This window comes from Syngnathus typhle, linkage group LG6, assembly GCF_033458585.1.
Source record: "Syngnathus typhle isolate RoL2023-S1 ecotype Sweden linkage group LG6, RoL_Styp_1.0, whole genome shotgun sequence".
NCBI lineage: Eukaryota > Metazoa > Chordata > Actinopteri > Syngnathiformes > Syngnathidae > Syngnathus > Syngnathus typhle.
The window spans coordinates 129,221-148,488 of NC_083743.1; the positions used below are offsets into that span (position 1 = coordinate 129,221).

The following is a 19,268-nucleotide window of genomic DNA, read 5'->3' on the forward strand; positions in this document are numbered from 1 at the left end:
GCTACGGAAAGTTCAGTTGAGAGATGACAAGCTTGTCGTCAAAGATGATATGCCAACTGTAAACCCAATCATTGATATTTAAAGGCGCGAGAAAATTGTTGGGAAAAAAAAGCGTTGGATAAATGATGCAATAGATGAAGATGTGGTACATGTCTTTAGAAAATGCGACTGATGATCATTTCAAACAGGATGTTAATCTTTAAATCCTAAATGTGCATGTTTGAAACAAGCACATCATTTTTGTATTTTCGTGCGTTCCATTCGCCTCATTGTCAGCACCTCACGAATAGCACAGGCTGCATGAATAATTACAAACGTAGATACGAAGTTCTCTTTCCCACATAGTCATGCATTATGAAGAAGAAGAATCCAGTTACACTCCATCACCGAACACCATTATCAACTTCGGCACTCCCTCGGCAATCGTGTTCTCGTTTCACTTTCAGCGACTGAGAGCTTCTCACTTTCATACATTAAACAGTCACGCAGGTTCAGACCAAACAATTCGGAATTAACAAAGCCTATTAGGCCTTATTGGATGTTTATTGAAAATGCATCTATTGTGGTTTTTAGATTTATTGATTTTTGTGATGTGCGTCCAACTCGGATTGACGTCTGGTAAGAACGATATGTTACTTCATCTCTTTTTGTAAGTCAAATCTCATATGTTATATTTGTGTCTAATCATTTGAAGCCAGCACAGATCAATTCTCAAATGAATTTGTTGAGTGTCCAGAAGGAACCTACTTCTCCCACCAATATTGCTTGGAGTGCCCCTCGGGTCATTTGTAAGCCCCCAATAAAATCAAAGAAAAAAAAATGCAGGTAAAATATTGATTTGATGATGTATGGCTGTTCCACAGTTGTCCTGGAAATGAATCAGCGGCTCAGAGATGTGGCTTGGGAACATTCAATCCGTATACGGGGAAAAGCAGAAGCACTGACTGCAAGGTAAACTGGTGTCAAACTCAAGGCCCGGGGGCCAGATACGGCCCGCCACATCAGTTTATGTGGCCGGCGGAAAAATTGTGCATCAAATGAATCAATTACTAAAATTGCAAATTGTGTTCACTTTTAATCCTTTTTTTCCATTGTTGGTTTTAATATTTGAACTGTTTTTATTAGTCTAATTTGAAAACGAGTTATTTGTCGGTTTGTTTCATAGCTTATACAATGTTTGGGTTGACAGTCATAATGGCCCTCGGAAGGAAACTATGACTACGATATGGCCCGTGACAAAAATAACTGACACCCCTGGTCTACAAAGTCCAATAAGTGATGTCGAGTCCTACTTCAACACGATTCACAATGGCCTTAAAGTCTTGCCAAGATTATATTTGTCTACACTTGAGAGCCATTAATCATAACAATTAAAAAAAAAAAACCCACAGACGACGTGTTCCTAACTTTGAACTGAAAAACTATTCATGTGGTTATAGAACAAGGGGGGGGGGGCCTCACACGGAGCATGGTGACCTCATTCTTTAGCTCTTAGGCGTGAAGATGCACTCTAGAATACCAACGGTGATTATGTCTTCTATTATGAATGAGCGATTCTGTTATGTCATGACTCCCCGTGGTGTGTCACAGCCCTGTTTCCCAGGTCTGATAGCGTCCGAGGACCGAGTAGATTGCAAGCTCTGCCCAGCAGGTTTCTCCTGCTTTCCAGCTAATGGAAGCATCTCCTTATGTCCTCCCGGGGAACATTCTCCTGAAGGGATTCTCCAGTGTCTAACATGTCCTGTAGATTCAGTTTGCACTTTTGGATTTGCACACAAAGTAAGAGATGATTGTTATGTTTTGCTACGTGCATTTTTTTTTTGCTAACAATACTTTCATGGGTAACAGTGTGCGCCTGGAAAAGAGCCAAATTTTGATCACACGGAGTGTAATGACTGCCACCCTGGATTCTACTCCAGCGTGTGTACTATCCACTGCCTTCAGTGTCCTGCAGGTTAAAATAAAATAAAATAAATTACAATGCATCAGTGCACATGATCTACAACAGCTAATCAAATAAAAGTAAAATATTCCACAGGAAGTTACTGTCCGCATAGCGGGATGTCCCAGCCGCTCTCTTGTCCACCAGGCTCAACTTCCACAGCGGGTCAGACCTCGTGTCAGAGATGTAATGATACCTCCACATCGTGTCGGGGAGCCACGCCCCCTCTCTGGAGGCGGCAGTCAAGTCAACCCGGTCCATGTAGACCAGGAACATACAAACTTGAGGATTCAGTTTGCATTACGTGTCCAGTAGGTTAGTGTCCATCTATATTGTAATCATTTGTCCCGGTAGGGAGATAATAATGTCTGTAATATGTAAAAAGTATTTACCGTAAATTTCGGAATATAAGACGCTACTTTTTTGTCAAATTTTGAACCCTGAGTCACGAATTTTAGCTGGTGCGGTTTATAGTCCGGTGCGTCTTATAGTCCAAAAATTACGTTATGTTTTTTTTTCAACATAGGTCATTACTGTGAAGGAGGTGTCGCTATACCTTGTCCCGCAGGGAGTTATGGTCCCAAAGAGGGTCTCCAGAGACGGGCAAACTGCACAATCTGTCCTGCAGGTAGTAGATTGATTAGATTGTTGATGAACGATTCAAGTAATTTATCCTTATCCCCAAATACTTGTCTCTAGGGTTTTACTGTCTGGAAGGGACCTCAGCTCGGCCCTCCCCTCAGTTCTTGTGCCCAGCGGGTTTCTATTGTGAGGAGGGCACAGCCATCCCTCATGGGTCACCTTGTCCTGCTGGAACAGCAGGAGAACAAGTCGGTCAGACAAGTAGGGCATCTTGCAAAAGATGCAGCGAAGGACGATTTTGTCCTGCTGGTAAGTTCAACCTGATGACTGGAAGTAGAAATACGGTAATTAAATCCGAAAATGTAATATGTGTTTGTATTGACAGGCTCCTCAGCTCCTGGCTTGCCTTGCGCTCGCGGAAGGTTCTGTCCTGCTGGCACCCCGGAGGAAGTCACATGTCCCCGAGGCACCTTCACCCCTAATCAAGGAGCAATAAGTTGGTTTGCATTTTATGATATCATGTAATTAAATATCTTATCATTTACGTGAATTCCTCCAACACCAAGCTGAAGTTTGCCCTTAAAGGATGTGTTGCTTGATATGTCACTGCAGTTGTAAGATAAAAATAAACCCATATATGATGTCCTTATATTCAGGATGACTCATGAGATAAATATGAATCCTAACAGATGGGATGCAAAAAAGGGCACAGAGGGGTTATCTTCGAAATAATTGTACAGAAAAAGGAAGATAAAAATAAACGTTCTCCTTCTCCAGGTTCTAAGGACTGTCTCAGATGCCCAGCCGGTTTCTATTGCCCCGAGGGGACAAGTGACCCTGTACCGTGTATGCCGGGTTCCTTTAACCCTTTGGAGGGTCAGGCCGAGTTGGCTGACTGCAGAGAGTGCCACGCAGGAAAGGCCTGCACTCGGATCGCTCTGACGGCTCCAGATGTGAACTGCATGCAAGGGTGAGGAACCGTCAATGTCATTATCTGGACCATTTTGACTAATTGCGCCCCTCCCCTCACTGTTTAGGTTTGCGTGTCCTCCCGGTTCATCGAAACCTGACGATCCGAGCAACGCGTGTCCTCCAGGGACACTGAGCAATCGTACGGACCTCACGGATCGCTCGCAATGTCAGCAGTGTCCGGCCCGATACGCTTGTCTTCGAGGTTCGTCGCTCCTGTTTAGTGAAGTGAAAAAATATTGATGAGCAAGTTAATATTTTATTTTCTTAGGGACTGGTGGGATCCACCGACCACCTCTCTCCTGCTCTGTCGGCCATTATTGCCCACCCGGTACCAAGTTCCCCACCCAGTACAAATGTCCCGTGGGCACTTGGAGCGGTCAGAGTGGATTAGAAGCCGAGAGCGAATGCCAGCCATGCCCGCAGGGTTGGTATTGTTTGGTAGGATCGGGAGCGCCGTCGGGCCGATGCAACTCTGGCCACTACTGTCCCAAAGGTACACAAAAATCGGAAATCTCTTGAGGAACTAAACCCATTTACGTGCATGATGTTTTATCCTCAGGGACCGCATACGGCGCCCAGTTTCCCTGCCCCGCGGGCACGTATAGCCTCCACATGGGCAACAGGCAGAAAAACGATTGCCTGCCTTGCCCCGAAGGCTCATTTTGTCTCGAAGGAAGCTCCAAACCTGCCCCCTGCCCCCCGTAAGCATCGATATTAAAAAACCGAGAGGGCTCAGTATATGCACTCCCGTTCCATCTTTGTCCAGATCAACATTTCGCCGCCTAGAAGGAGGGGAGACGCTGGAGGACTGCTCCACTTGCCCCGCCGGTTATTTCTGCTCCCACTCAGCCACGGTTAACCCCAAAGTGTGCGGAGCCGGCAGCTATTCTGTAAGATTCATCGCCCACCGTCTTTTGTGACTGGTCAGCTGATCAGTAAGAAGCAGATAATGTTTGTCATCCTGATGGTGTTATTTATTTTATTTTATTTTTTTACCTTTTCAGCCTCCGCAGTGATACAGCTCATATTAGTCACCTCCTATCTGTAGAGGAGAGGAGCAAATTATTTTTTTTTTTCACTCTGTGACGCTGGCTGACTTTTCCAAGTTCCTAGTTTTATGTATGAAAAGTCATTTGGTCAAAAGCTGAAACTATTACCATCACAAAGTTTTTTTTAATTTTGTAGGTAGTTTGTTAAAAAGGACCTAAAGATTATTAGAGATATTATTATTATTGTTTTCATTATTATGCCTATTTAAATTCAGTTTTCCAGATGTTTGGTGCGTTTTTTAGCCAATAATTCCATCAATATTAATATTTATCTACATTTCAGAAAATTTATAATCAATAAAAATTAACGACAACAGAGAATTAGTTTTTCTGACATCACAAATAAAAGCGTTATATAATGTATTCTTTCTTCAACCTTCCATTTCCTCTTCTCCTTTTGTCTTTTAAGTTTCCATCTTGCGATATTCCTCCCCCATACCGGTGGATATCTTTAACATCAATAACTTGCTGAATCTTCCTCCATAACCTTTTAACTTTTTCTGTGTGTGTGTAGGACGAAGGTGCTGCAGAGTGTTCTCCGTGCTTGCCGGGGCACTTCTGCAGTAACGAGACCACAAGTGAAGAAACCATGCTAAGTGTCATGGTGTGCCCCCCGGGCTTCCTCTGCTCTCAGGGCTTGGCCCGAGACCCTCGCCGCTCAGCCATTCTCTGTCCTCGTGGCTTCTTCTGCCCTGGGGGAGGCATTGTGAGTTTAAGAAGTGCACATTCAGACTTATCATCAAGGCTTGTGACCTCCCGACACATTTCCCTGCAGGATCCCAACCCCATTCCCTGCCCCAATGGTACCTACAGTGCCAATCCCGGTTTAAGTGAAGTCACTGAATGTGTCCCGTGCCCTGAAGGGAAGTACTGTTTTTCCGAGCACCCTGAGGAGCACCCCATCACAACACCTGTAAGACTACATCAATCATGCACGTTTCAGTATTTGTCCTTGAAAGCTCAGTTCCAGTTAACTCATTCACAACCAGCTCCGGATATTTGACGTCTATAGCCGTCAATGGTAGTGAATGAGTGTATTAGAAATTTGCCTTCACAGAAATTTATTTCACACTACTTTGTCTTGCAGACTGGCTTTTGCCCCGACGGGCATTACTGCCCTATCGGAACTGGGTACAAATATTCCAACCCCTGCCAAGCTGGGCAATACAGAAGCACAGAATTTGGTCACAGCGGAGAGGTGTGTGTTTCATGCCCATCCAGGCACTACTGTGACCGAGCAGGAATGCACACCCCCTCTGTCTGCCCTCAGGTGGCTTTACACACTCTTTTATAGACTGACACTAGATTTCCAGCAGTTTCCCTTTATTAGTGTCCATCTATCATTGACTTTATAGGGGTTTTATTGTCCTGAAGGATCCTCCTCCGCTCAAACCTGTCCGGAGGGAAGCTATGGCTCACGCTCAGCTCTCAGTGATGTGTCGGAGTGCTCTCTTTGTGGTGCCGGTTGGTACTGCAGTGGGGTAGGCTTGGCAGAGGCTTCTGGTATCTGCAAAGCTGGATTTTACTGTAAAGAGGGAGCTAAGTCTGCTGTATGTTTTGGGATTTTTTTTTCTACCAAGAATAAGGACCTCACATGACATGAATCTTTTATTGTGATTCTAACCAGACTCCAATAGACGGAAAGACAGGCGGTTTGTGTCCTCCAGGAAGTTACTGTCCACCAGGTTCCATCTCGCCTCTTCCATGCCCCCCTGGAACTTTCAGTAACAGCTCCGGTCTGGGTAGACTTCAAGATTGTGTCAGCTGTCCACCAGGGTAACATCATGTTACGGCAAAAAAAAAAATGGTTTTAACACCTTGAGCCTCCCATGACATTTTGTTTCCCTTCCTCTAAGTTTTTATTGTTTAGGTTCCAACAACACTTCCCCTTCAGGCCTTTGCTCTCCTGGATATTACTGCACTGGCGGATCCGCTTCTCCCATCCAGCATGAAGCAGAGCAGGGTCACTATACATTGGAAGGAGCAGTCAAGCCAGAGCCGTGTCCTTTTGGAACTTTCCAGCCAGTATGAAGAAAAAAGTGACATTGTGCTGATGCAGACTTGATATATTATTCAAGGTTGTTTTCTCTTCTTCTCCAAAGCGCCGAGGTGCACAGTCGTGCGTGCACTGTCAAGGAGGTCGACTGTGCAACCAGACCGGTTTGTCCCAGACACCACTGTGCCCAAAAGGATACTACTGTCCTCCAGCATCATCTTCTCCTCACCCTTGTCCTATTGTCAGTTGAGGGCATGATACATCAAATGGATTTTTTTGTACTACTGGGGCAACTGATAATAATTTAATGTCAACAATATGGAATGTGACGATTTAGGGTCGGTATTTAGATGAGCCTGGTGGTGAAGATGTGCAGCATTGTCGTCCATGTGAGGCAGGATGGTTTTGCAGTAAAGCTGGCCTCGCTAACCCAGAGGGCCCCTGTGACCCCGGGCATTATTGCACCTCGGCAGCTTCTACAGCTACTCCAGTAAGACAAGCAATCCGGTATGACATCATTAATATTTAAATTTCCAATGATTCGATCGTTTATTCCCTCAGGTTGCTTTGGAGTCTGGAGGAGTGTGTCCTGCAGGCTACGTTTGTCCCAGAGGGACCAAATACCCACAACAACACCCCTGTCCAGTTGGAACTTGGAGTAATAGTTTGGGGGCCCAAAATCTGTCAGACTGCCTGCCCTGCCCACCTGGACTATACTGTAACACAACTGGAATAATAAAACCTTCAGGGACATGTGATCCAGGTGATGTACAAATTTGTCAATACATTTATTACTGTCATAATTACATTACACAAAAACATACAACTATAATCATGATTGCCTTTTATAGCCTTTTATTTTAAATAGTAATGATAATAATAATTAATAATAATAATAATCTCTGCAATTATGACTTTTTTAATTTCCTTATAATGAAAATCTAAAGAGCTACAAAAAAAGAAAAATTAAAAGCTCTTCCCGGTAATAATGTTCCTTTTATTGCCTTATAAAGCTAATTTGATGTTGACCAATAAAAAAAAAAATCACGGCTGATAGTGTTTTAAATCACTAAATTCCTCCTGGTCTTTTTTTTTTTTTTTTTTAGGGTTTTATTGTTCAGGGGGCGCAGTGTCTCCAAAACCTTTTGATGGTTTGACAGGGAACATTTGTCCCATCGGGCACTACTGCCTCATGGGTTCAGCCTCCCCTACACCGTGCCCCGATGGGACCTTCACAAACACAACAGGTACTAAAGAAGTATGTCGATATAAAATACAAATACATTTTAAAATTCCATTTTGATTCGAAGGCGCAGAAGCCTGCAGAGATTGCCCCCCCGGGAGCTACTGTCTATCAGGGGAGGCCATCCAACCTTGCCCTTTAGGTCACTATTGTCTCGAGAGGGGTGTCGAAGGCATCCTGCCTTGCCCTCCTGGCACATACAACCCTCATTTGGGCTTTAGCCAAGTAGAACAGTGCCTCATTTGTCCACCAGGTGAGAGTATTGTCTCATATTTGGTATCACTTAGCTAAACCAGCACTGGAATGGAACTCACTCAATTTTATTGTGCCTTTTTTTTGTGTTTTTGTTTTCTCTGGCTTGTTAACAGGCTTCTACTGTGACGACTGGGGTCTTTCTGAGCCCACCGGACCCTGCCAGGCTGGTTACTACTGCATAGCAGGTAAGCTATTTTCAAATTTGGCAATATACTGACGAACCGGATTACAAATAAAAACTTTTTACAGGTGTAAACTTCCCAAATCCAGATGTAAATTACAGTACTGGAGTTGGAGGAGCATGTCCAAAGGGGACATATTGTCCTGAGGGGACCAGTCTTCCGTTCCCATGTCCCCTTGGAACCTACTCGGATAGGTCAGGGAGAACTAATACAACACCTTTTTAAAATCGAAACATTTTGACATGTCTTTGTGCTTTTAGTCTTTACGTGACAGATATCAACGGATGCAGCCCGTGTCCGGCAGGTCGATTCTGTGCAACCGAAGGTCTGAGTCGACCGTCGGGAAGATGTCAGACAGGTTTTTACTGTCCAGGTGGAGACTCAGCAGCAACAGGTAACACATAATACAATATTAAATTCTTTCTTTCCCTACAGACCTCCACCAATGCCAAATGCAGGAAATATGAATGCATGACGATACTTTGTTGACAGTGATACATGAATTAGTCAGGCTTTATCACAAGATTCATCATAATAACAGCTTAACGGTCATGATGGCAGTAATTTGCCGCATCTAATTGCTTTTCCCCTCCACAGGCTCGGAGGGAGGGCTTTGCCCACCCGCTCATTATTGCCTGCAAGGCAGTACAGCCCCAACATCCTGCCCAGCTGGATCCTACACAAACCTCACAGGACAGTCAATATGCTCACCCTGCCCTGCTGGCTACTACTGCCCGGAGAAGACAAGCGACTTTGCTAAGTTTCCTTGCCCGCCAGGGTTCTACTGTCCCGATGGTAGGCTCACCCAGAAACCTCTTTGTGTTCTTGCTTGGCATATTTTGCTCACTGGACAATTCATTCGGTACACCTGCATATTTAATGAGATCCAATACAAAATCGAGATTTAAATTGAAAATCTGAAAGAAGTCTATGTCACCAAGATGATGTTTGCTAAGACTCCCCTTTGAATTTTAACAAATTAAAATGCGCATTATTCATTTTATTTTAGTTTATTATATTATTTAGTATTTGCACTTAATTGTGCATTCTTCATTTTATTTTAGTTTATTATATTATTCACACTCAATTGTGTATTCACTGGTTTTATGAAATGTTTCATTTAGTTGTACTTTTTTTTTGGTTCTGATTATCAAGGAAAAACCTGCGTGAGTCATGGAGTTGCAAAAGTGACATTTTGCAACAATCCAAACAATTGATGAACTTGACAAAAAAAACAGTTTGCAGCTGAGTTAGCTTTAGTTTGTTTGGCCTTGGTGGAATTCTATTGTATGTATACTGCAGGTACAAGGCATGCCACTCAGTACCCGTGTCCTCGTGGCTACTACAACCCTGAGCGCATGACCCAGAGTCTGGACAGCTGCTTGCCTTGCCCCCCTGGATACTTCTGTGGGAAGGAGCGGCTGACTAATGTGTCTGGAAAATGCAAAGCTGGTCAGTTCCGTTTTCTTTTTTTTATTGCTGCTGTTGAGCTCTAAACCCAAAAAAGAGAAGACTCATTTATCATTGTCAGTACACAGACTTCTGGTAGTGCCAGATTAAGCAGCACTGCACAAAAAAGCTTCTTCTAAATCAGGTTATTATTTTCCTGTCCCATATCTTAAACACCTCAGGTTGGTTTTGCGTCTCAGCAGCGTGGAACTCCCAACCCTTTGACCTGGATAATTACACCAACGCCAACTGTCTGTGCCCCGCCACTGCCACAGGGGGGCGCTGCCATCCAGGTTTTTACTGCCCCACAGGCAGCTCGGAGCCCCTCCCTTGTCTACCTGGAGCTTTCTGTAACATCTCAGGTAATTAGAATTTGATGAAGCTCAATTATTTACAAGAGCTAACAATCAATGTATATAAGCCAACAGATTTTTTTTCCCCCATCTTGATAATGATAGAAATATTGGATTCATTAAAATGTGAAGTATCCTCTAGGTGTAGTATCGGTATATGATATGCAAATCTACCGTTGATGATCAACAGGTTTGGCTTCGCCCATGGGTCCTTGTTCTCCAGGTTATTATTGCAAAGGAGGAGCCACTGAGGCCAAGCCAACAGATGGCGAAACAGGCAGCATCTGTCCAAGTGGGACATACTGCGGTAAGCCCCGCTGTACTGCAGAGGAACAGTTGTTTCGCTAATTGCCAATAATCATTTTTAAGTGAGCTTATCAAAGAGTAAAAAACAAATTCCATTTGTTCATGGTGGAGTCGTAGGACATCACTTAAACCACTGAATAAACTTTTTGTCACCCTACAGCTGAAGGCTCTGGAGAACCGCAGTTATGTCCCGCTGGTACATTTTCTGCAGTACCAGGTCTGACCAGCAGAGCTGATTGTCAACCTTGTACGGCTGGATTCTACTGCAGTAGACCGGGCCTTAGTACCCCAACTGGGCCCTGTGATCAAGGTTTGTGTCATGACTATACGATATAGTGGAACCTCCAAATTTGAGCATGTACAATTTAGTATTAAACCCTAATTTTCTTTAAGTAGAATTCCAATTTTAGTATGGAATTATTGTACTGACAGTACGGAGCTAGAGGGGGACCGCTGGGGCACTGGTCTCCCGAAATATGGTTAGACTTTTGGGTATTTTCTGATATTTTTCCAAGAATATTTTTGCAACATTTCCACACGCAAGGGACATATGAATCTTCGTCAGTATTCCCAGCAGAATAGTTTGTTTGTAATTTTTATCTTTGTTATGCTTGTTACCCCGCCTCATGACCCCACCAAGGAAAATAAATCCTAGCTCCGCCAGTGCTCATAGGTATAAAATAAATAAATAAATAAATAAAACATTGCCACTAGGTGGCAACATTACTCTGAAAACTGAGTATTTTAACTTGACTTTTATTTTTTAGTGCTAATTTGTATGGGCGTTAGAAATGTCCAGCCAATCTTTTTCCTTTACTGCTTATCTCATTCAACTCTGTAACATAATTGGAATTTCGACATTAACTGCCATGGAACTGTTTCGTAAAACTTCACAGGTTATTGGTGCCCCCCTGGCCAAATTGTTGCGAAAGCTCTGCCGTGTCCACCGGGTCATTTCTGCCTCAGTGGTAGTGCGGCTCCAGAGTCTTGTCCATCGGGAACTTACCAGGACAGAGAGAGGCAAGCTGCGTGCATTACATGTAAAGCAGGTGAGTCCACATAATGTAGGTATTTATCATAACACTTGAACAAGCATCTCTGAACATGTTTACATTAAATGATGATCCACATGCTGACATTAATCCAAGTAATTAACCTAATGTGTCAGTGTTGTTTTAAGAACATCGCCATATTATTTAAATATATGCACGTCTCTTTTCACAAGGTTACTACTGTGATCCCAGGCTGAGTACAGCTAACGGCTCCTTGCTGAGGCTGTGCCCAAAAGGACATTACTGCCCTGAAGGCACAAGCATGTCCAAGGAGCACCCTTGCCCCGTAGGCTCATTCAACCCAAGAGAGCACACGGACAGCCTTTCAGACTGCATGCCATGTCCTGGTGGACAGTACTGTCCTTCGCTAGGACTTTCAGAGCCGGCAGGTTGGATCAAGGAGTTATGTTGTGATTGCAGTATTATGATGCCTTTTTTTTCAAATTTATTTATTTATTTATTTATTTATTTATTTATTTATTTATTTATTTATTTATTTATTTATTTATTTATTTATTTATTTATTTATTTATTTATTTATTTATTTATTTATTTATTTATTTATTTATTTATTTTTAATTTATTCATTTATTATTATTATATATATTTTTAAACTACCCTTAGGACCATGCCTTGCTGGTTTTTGGTGCCAAGGCGGCGCATCCTCTCCGACCCCGTTGGATGATCTTTCCGGTTCAAAATGTCCTCCTGGTCATTACTGCCCAGCAGGTAACTAGGTCATATTGTAGCAATGGACAATGTATACAATGTGATTGACAATAACAACATAGCACGTCAGAAATAACAATCAAACATAAATCAATTCAAAGGAAGAAGACATGTGAGATAAGGCAAGAAAATTAAATTACCGTATTTTCCACACTATAAGGCGCACCGGATTATAAGGCGCACCTGCAATGAATGGCCCATTTTAAAACTTTGTCCATATATAAGATATATACATTTGGCCCGCGGGCCGGACTTTGGACATGCCTGCTGTAGTGGCTCAATATTGGTCCATATATAAGGCGCACCTGATTATAAGGCGCAGCGTCGGCTAAAATTGGAGGTTCTTAGATGCGCCTTATAGTGCGGGTAATACGGTATTCTAAAAGGAAATCTAAAGTGCACACGGGTGGAGGGAAGCCAGAGTGGGAGTTCTGTTCTCCCTCTTATGTGTTCCAATTAATATTCCAACTGGAGACTTTTACTGACTGACTCCTAGCTGAGATGTGATGGGTTACTTAAATATTTACAATACCTCAAGGGTGATGCTGGACACTTTTCAGTCACAGTCCTTACATTTTTTGAAGCCTTAGATTTTCCAGGGTTATCTGAGCTCACACTTCTAGCTAATATAAGCAAATGTATGCCGCGTGCAGTTAACATTCTGCGCCGTCCGAGTCTAAGGCCACTCCTGTTTTATTCATGTTAATTACCATCTAGTGGCCTAAAGGATTTTCTGACAACATCTATCTTGCAACTTTTAACAGTGCTTTCTTCAGATTAATGTGTTTACTCACAGCAAAGGCACTGACCCTTTTCTTTTCAAATGAGGCCATTTTTTGTCCTTAACTACTGATTGTGGCTTCTGAGTCAGTTATTTAGCCGCATTTTTTTTTACCTCCGAATGCAAAAGCGACGTGAATATTTTTACAATCTTCTCGGCTTCTCTTACAGGCGCCACTGCTCCTCTGGAGTGTCCCACGGGTAGCTGGTCGAACAGCACAGGATTGCAAACACAGGAGGACTGTCAAATCTGTCTTGGGGGATTTTACTGTGACCGAGCTGGGTTGACTTACCCGACTGGACGCTGCCTTGGAGGGTACACTACATGCTCTTCCTTTTATAAAGTTTCCAGAAAGTCACTAGATGTTCCACTATTTTTTTTAATTCAGGTTTTATCCAATCAGTCTTGAGGTCAGCTTGGAATTTGCATATGACAATAACAATTTGCTGCCTGGCAAGATTTATTTTTCTTGCATAGTGCTCATCATTTTATGATTTTTATGTAGGTATTATTGTCATGGGGGAGCTGTCACACCCACCCCGACTGATGGAATGACAGGAGGACCTTGCCCCGAAGGCTCTTACTGCCCCGAAGGGACGGGCGAACCAATACCTTGTGATCCGGGAACATATGCTGCCGTCACACATGCCACTCGGTGTGAGCCTTGTCTTCCAGGCTGGCACTGCGTGACTGGCATCTTGCAACCGTGTCCTCCAGGTTTGATACAAGTTCCTAGACTTCAATTGCTCAGATCTAAACACTGAGCGAGTGCCAAATTCAACACACGGTAAATCAAAGAGGGCTACAGTTTATCATCAGCCAACAAACCTTGTCCCTGGTGACAACATGGCCGTACTGCATATTGGCTGATGAGACTGTTTTGCAATCAATAGCTGAACACGTTGTTTTTGTTCCCTCCAGCCCAACAACTTTGGACCCCAGCACTTGCCTTTATGACATTTCTCCCTCCATCAATATACACAAATTTCCATTTTTGTTTTGCTATGCTTAAACTCCTAATATTTGTTTTGCAGGCTTCTACTGCCCTAAGAAAACTGGCTTTGACCTGAGAAGCTGTCCATCAGGGACATATGGTCCTGACCCGGGATACTGGTCTGTCACTCAGTGCAAGCAGTGTGATGGAGGCCATTACTGCTCCTCCACAAATGGCACAGCTTTCAGTGGAGCGTGTCAGGAAGGATATTACTGCGTCCGTGGAAACGACGTTCCTCGACCAGACTCGCCGGCTGCAGGTAAACAAGCACCCAGGATGTGCTGCTCGTTTATAATCTGCCCACTCGCCTGACATTTATATGACGAGGAATCTCCATCAATGGTTTTGAGATGCTTGTCAAAAGATTTTCCTTCTTACCAGGGGAGGGGGGGCCTTGTCCTGTTGGCCATTATTGTCCCCAGGCCAGTATCCATCCTCGACCGTGTCCTCGTGGTACTTTCTCCAACCTCACCAAATTAGCCTTCCAGGTGAGTCGTGATGGATGGATGGATGGATGGATGGATGGATGGATGGATGGATGGATGGATGGATGGATGGATGGATGGATGGATGGATGGATGGATGGATGAGACTCCAATTGACCCATATGCACGAATGCAGTTATTGCCCATGCAATTGCAAAATCCAAACAAAACACAATTTATTATTGCATCATGTTTTCATTGATGTCGCTGTGTGGTAATACACACTTGTCCATTACAGTTACGGTAAATCAATAATTTCTATCCTCCAGCTGCGCCTCGCCACGTCCGTACATTACTTACAGTAATTAATCAGTGTGGCAGCCAATCAATATTGAATCCTTTATGAATGTTAAAATGAGGTACACTCGCTTTTTCATCCTTTTATTTTGTGACCCACTTGTCTCCTCTCAGGAGGATTGTGAGCCCTGTCTCCCTAGTTACTACTGTGACGCTGTCGGCCTCTCGGCGCCTTCCGGAAAATGCTTGGAAGGTTTTTTCTGCGCAGGGGGGGCGCTTCGGCCTGATCCAACTTCAGGAGACGACGGTGGTGGATTGTGCCCAAAAGGTGATCAACACAAATGATGTTCTCAAAGGCTTAATTCTTGGATTTTTCTGAAATATTTTCTGGAGTCATTATCTTTGGATGTGTTCAGTGCCGTTGACGGTTATAGACGTCAAAGATATTAATTGGGTTGGCAGTCAATAAGAGTTTCTTCTCTAGTCAGCTAGCAGTTATTTTCTTTCACGTCTATTCCTCTTTCCTGGTTGTATTTTCTGTCAGTCGATGACTCATACCACCGTGCATGCTGCCTTCAGTTTAGGGTTAGTTCAGTTTGAGAGAGTGAAACTGAGAGTGAATGAATAATGGGCTCATTTGCACATTTTGCTCCTAAAGATGGATTAGGGAATTATTTGCTGACATAAATTTAATTCAGTATTATTTACAGCATTTACTTAGAGCCAACTGTGGATCCCAGCGAGCAGCGTTGTACGATTTTGCCGAACGTGTGCCAAATGTAGAAAATCACAGAATAAATCTTTGATTCTTCGGGAGTCACCAGTCCTAGCTAAATCTCGTCACAGATAACATGAGATAGATTGTGAGAAAACTTGGCAAGACTTGAACACTTGGAACATAATGCAAACAAAGCTGGACACTCACGTTTTAAAAATCGGTTCAAATCGGTTTTAAAATGTTTCAAAATTAGGGATAATGTTGTTACCCAGACAACAGGGCATAACAAGCTTTTCTATGCATGTCACTATAGGGAACATAAAGGCAAATGGAAAGTATAATTTCATTCCGAATTTACATAAGCTCAGTGTTAGCCTGCTCAGCTTGTAAACAAAGCTCTTCTTCAAGTTAATAGGTTTAGCTAAACATGAACAGCTGCTGTGCCGACAATGGAAATCGAAGTGCATCCGTTGCGGATTGCGAGCGTTTGTGTGCTTAAGTGTGCGTCTCTTTCATGACTCTGGTGGACATGCAACTAGGTTATTACTGTTCCGAGGGCTCCGCGGCTCCTCAGCTCTGTCCCCGGGGAACCATCAGCATGGAGGACGGCCTAGCCAGCTGCAGTGCCTGTCCCCAAGGGTAAACCTGCTAAAGCAAGACACGCAGTCATCGTAAACATATAGATGTTTGTGCAATGGGAACACTGCTAATGATGGAACAAAACTGTGCTCCACATTACTTTTTAATTCAATATTTTTATCTGGATAGGTTCTACTGTCCTGGAAACAGTAATGGTTCTTTCTATGAGTGTCCAAAGGGTCATTACTGCCCAGTTGGGACGTGGTCCAAATTCCTCTACCCATGTCCAGCTGGGTCCATCAATCCCTTCACTCAAACGGCAAAGGTCCAGGACTGCCTACCATGTCCACCAGGTCAACACACACACTTTTTTTTCTTCATTTTTGTTTGCTTTTACATTTTAAAATCAACTTCATTAGATAGATAGCTAACTCGCACGCTATCCTTCTAGCTCACGGGTGTCAAACTCAAGGCCCGGGGGCCAGATACGGCCCGCCACATCATTTTATGTGGCCCGCGAAGGCAAATTGTGCATCAAATTCGTGTGTCATTACTCGAATTGCAGATTGTCTTCACTTTGAATATATATATTTTTTAAATATTTGACCAGTTTTTACTCGTCTGATTTGAAAATGAGTTATTTGTCAGTTTGTTTTGTAGCTTTTACTGTATATAATAAGGTGCTCATACATTTATTTGGGTTGACAGTCATAGTGGCCCGCCGAAAGAAGCGATGAGTACAATGCGGCCCGCGAAAAAAACCAGTTTGACACCCCTGATCTAGCTAGCTAGCTAGACACGACAGACACAAAGTTGCATTTCATATCAAGTCATTGACATTTCTGTAAATGTTCAACCTTTTTTTGCCCATGCAGGTTTGTTTTGTGCATCACCTGGATTGGCTGTCGCATCAGGCCAGTGTAAGGCTGGTTATTATTGCACCTCTGGGGCTTCGTCACCCACAGCAGCTGATGATGGCTTGACAGGTGACCGCTGTCCTGAGGGCCATTATTGTCCACAGGGTTCCTCAGCTCCATTATCTTGTCCAGCGGGACATTACAGCAATCAAACCGGGAACAGTCAAATATCTGACTGCTTGCCGTGTCCCTCAGGTCAGCACGAGTTAATCACGTTTTCCAACAATTAGTCTTTTCGTTGACGGATGTCTCCCGTCTCCTCGCAGGGTTTCTTTGCACCACCGGAGGGCTCTCTTTACCTTCTCTCATGTGCTCAGCTGGCTTTTACTGCCCGAGCCTCAATGCATCAATACCTTGCCCTTCTGGAAATAGGTGTCCACCTGGATCTCACAAACCAGTACCTTGCTTGCCAGGGACCTTTCAAAATCTACCTGGGCAGGTAAGAAAGATGATGACTAATATTCCAGTCGTGACTTTTCAGTGGGGAAAAACATACCTTAAAAATATCTTAGCATGTAGGAGTCAAAATATGTATTATGTACATCTGACTACAAATACGTATGTTCGGAAAATCCTGCGAGAACAGCTGAACTTTCTTTGCACTTTCATTGATGCCATTTGATTGAACTGACACAAAACACATTTTTGGGCAAGCTCAATTAGCCAGTTATTACCGTATTTTCCGGACTATAAGGCGCACCGGACTATAAAGGTGCACCTTCAATGAATGGCCCATTTTCAAACTTTGTCCTTATATAAGGCGCACCGGACTATAAGGCGCACCATTAATGCATCATGTCAGATTTTTAATCCAAATCAAATCATTCTCCATTTTATCTTTTTTATTCCAACTTCAGACGCAACAAATTACTTTATAATCACAAAATAATGATCCATAGTCTTTTTGATTCATGATTCATAGTCTTCAGCAGGCCACTTATGATTGATTTCATGTCACAATGCTTCGGGCCAGTTTAAATTTAGGAATTTGGTCCATATATAAGGCGCACCGGACTATAAGGCGCACTGTCAGCTTTGGAGAAAATTTTAGCTTTTTAGGTGCGCCTTATAGTCCGGAAAATACGGTATATGTCTCATCTGTTTTTGGGCTCTGAGATGTTGAACTTTTATTTTTCTCTCAGCTCCACAGTAATACAACAATTATATATGTTACGGCATTGCTGGAGGATCGTAGCACTTACTTCATATCCAATCACAGTACCAATGGTTCTTACAAGACCTTTGGGCCGTGTTCGCACCGTATCCAGGGATTGTTCTGATATGCTGTGATGCATTTCTTCTTTTCTTCTGACAATTTGCCATAGGGAATTGCATTTAAGAAAAACAATTTGTATATTATTGTGGTTCTAGTTTACAATGGTGTAGGAACTGCAATACATCACATTGACAAGTAATTTTTGTTCTGAGTGTAGCCACGTAACAGGACCAAAAAACACACACAGTAATAATAGTCTCTTGTTAAATTATAATTACATGACAGATTCAATCAAAGGGGATTATTATTAGGTAGTAAAAGCGCCATTTTTATGACAGTCTTTGTATTGGATCTCGCAGGTGAGTGCATATAACCTTTTAAAATCCTTACGGTCTCGTTAGATGTTTTAATTGCTTACTCCAGTGAATGTTATAGTTCCCTTAAAGTGTTGGAGCATCGGAAAGTTTATAGTTCACACTCTACCCGCAAAGCGAGCGGCTCGAGGGTTCACGTTTGTTGATCGTAGTAAACATCTGCTCATTGTCGTTCTATTTTTCCCAAAGTATGAATTTGCAAATTGTCTCTCCACAGGCCGAGTGTGTTACATGCCCTGCAGGATTTTACTGCTTCATGGACGTGGGCAATATGTCCGGGATTCACACTCCCATGCTGTGTCGTAAAGGACATTATTGCCCACCAGGTAGGACGGCGGCCATTTTGACATTTTTTTTTAATGTATTTGTCCCCCCGCAAGCAGATGGTTGCATTAGTAAACAGCTCAGACATTATTTGGCAAATATTTTTATCTGAGTATAATCATGATAACAATGGTCTTTTCTGATGACCAGCAGTACAATCGATATGCCGTTTGTGCTCAGGGTCACCGTCTGGTGTCCCATGCCCAGCTGGCACCTTCAGCGACCGTATGGGCTTGTCTACTCAACAGGGCTGTGAACTGTGTCCTCCCGGAGCGTACTGTGCCTCCTCTGGACTGGAAGCCCCCAGTGGGTTCTGCTCTCCTGGGTAAAACATTAAAATCTCGTCATGGTGTGACAGGTTTGTTAGAAAAGTAAAATGTAAAGACTGTGGAGCCCTCCATTTTTAGGGGGTCATTTAATGGAGTGTGGCTAGGCACTTAATGGTGCATGGGCTCCCTCTAGTGATAATTGATATAATTGCAGCCTTGAGTACAATTCAGTTGTATTTAACTTTTAATTTGAATTTTATTTTC

At 43.2% G+C, this 19,268-nt stretch overlaps 1 protein-coding gene and 1 long non-coding RNA gene across 2 annotated transcripts; both read left to right on the forward strand.

Moving 5' to 3' along the window:
• Positions 1–294: 294 nt before the first annotated feature.
• On the forward strand, positions 295–987 carry LOC133156112 (uncharacterized). Its single transcript, XR_009714784.1, has 3 exons — positions 295–618; positions 695–788; positions 864–987. It is a non-coding gene; the product is annotated as an uncharacterized LOC133156112 (long non-coding RNA).
• A 609-nt stretch (positions 988–1,596) lies between these two features.
• LOC133155303 (multiple epidermal growth factor-like domains protein 6) lies at positions 1,597–19,212 on the forward strand. The gene is made up of 44 exons (XM_061280515.1): positions 1,597–1,779; positions 1,849–1,954; positions 2,039–2,257; positions 2,469–2,570; positions 2,642–2,833; positions 2,910–3,020; positions 3,302–3,494; positions 3,562–3,698; positions 3,765–3,989; positions 4,056–4,197; positions 4,263–4,386; positions 5,060–5,251; positions 5,321–5,458; positions 5,633–5,815; positions 5,901–6,095; positions 6,173–6,321; positions 6,402–6,570; positions 6,648–6,782; positions 6,879–7,031; positions 7,103–7,304; positions 7,648–7,788; positions 7,852–8,037; positions 8,153–8,224; positions 8,289–8,415; positions 8,482–8,615; positions 8,819–9,016; positions 9,524–9,673; positions 9,853–10,032; positions 10,214–10,330; positions 10,490–10,639; positions 11,226–11,378; positions 11,555–11,770; positions 12,006–12,110; positions 13,062–13,206; positions 13,397–13,608; positions 13,926–14,144; positions 14,267–14,373; positions 14,782–14,935; positions 15,865–15,964; positions 16,094–16,257; positions 16,780–17,016; positions 17,088–17,260; positions 18,629–18,737; positions 18,916–19,212. The coding sequence occupies exons 3-44, from the start codon at positions 2,062–2,064 to the stop codon at positions 19,062–19,064; spliced, it is 6,636 nt and encodes a 2,211-aa protein (XP_061136499.1). The 5' UTR covers positions 1,597–1,779; positions 1,849–1,954; positions 2,039–2,061; the 3' UTR covers positions 19,065–19,212.
• The last annotated feature ends 56 nt before the right edge of the window (positions 19,213–19,268 follow it).

Excerpts from the sequence above, each read along its gene's own strand:
- LOC133155303 (XM_061280515.1), top strand. The coding sequence starts at position 2,062 with ATGTCCCAGCCGCTCTCTTGTCCACCAGGCTCAACTTCCACAGCGGGT. Across the intron at positions 7,032-7,102 it reads CAGCTTCTACAGCTACTCCA|GTTGCTTTGGAGTCTGGAGG; the intron begins GTAAGACAAGCA and ends TTATTCCCTCAG. Across the intron at positions 12,111-13,061 it reads TGGTCATTACTGCCCAGCAG|GCGCCACTGCTCCTCTGGAG; the intron begins GTAACTAGGTCA and ends CTTCTCTTACAG.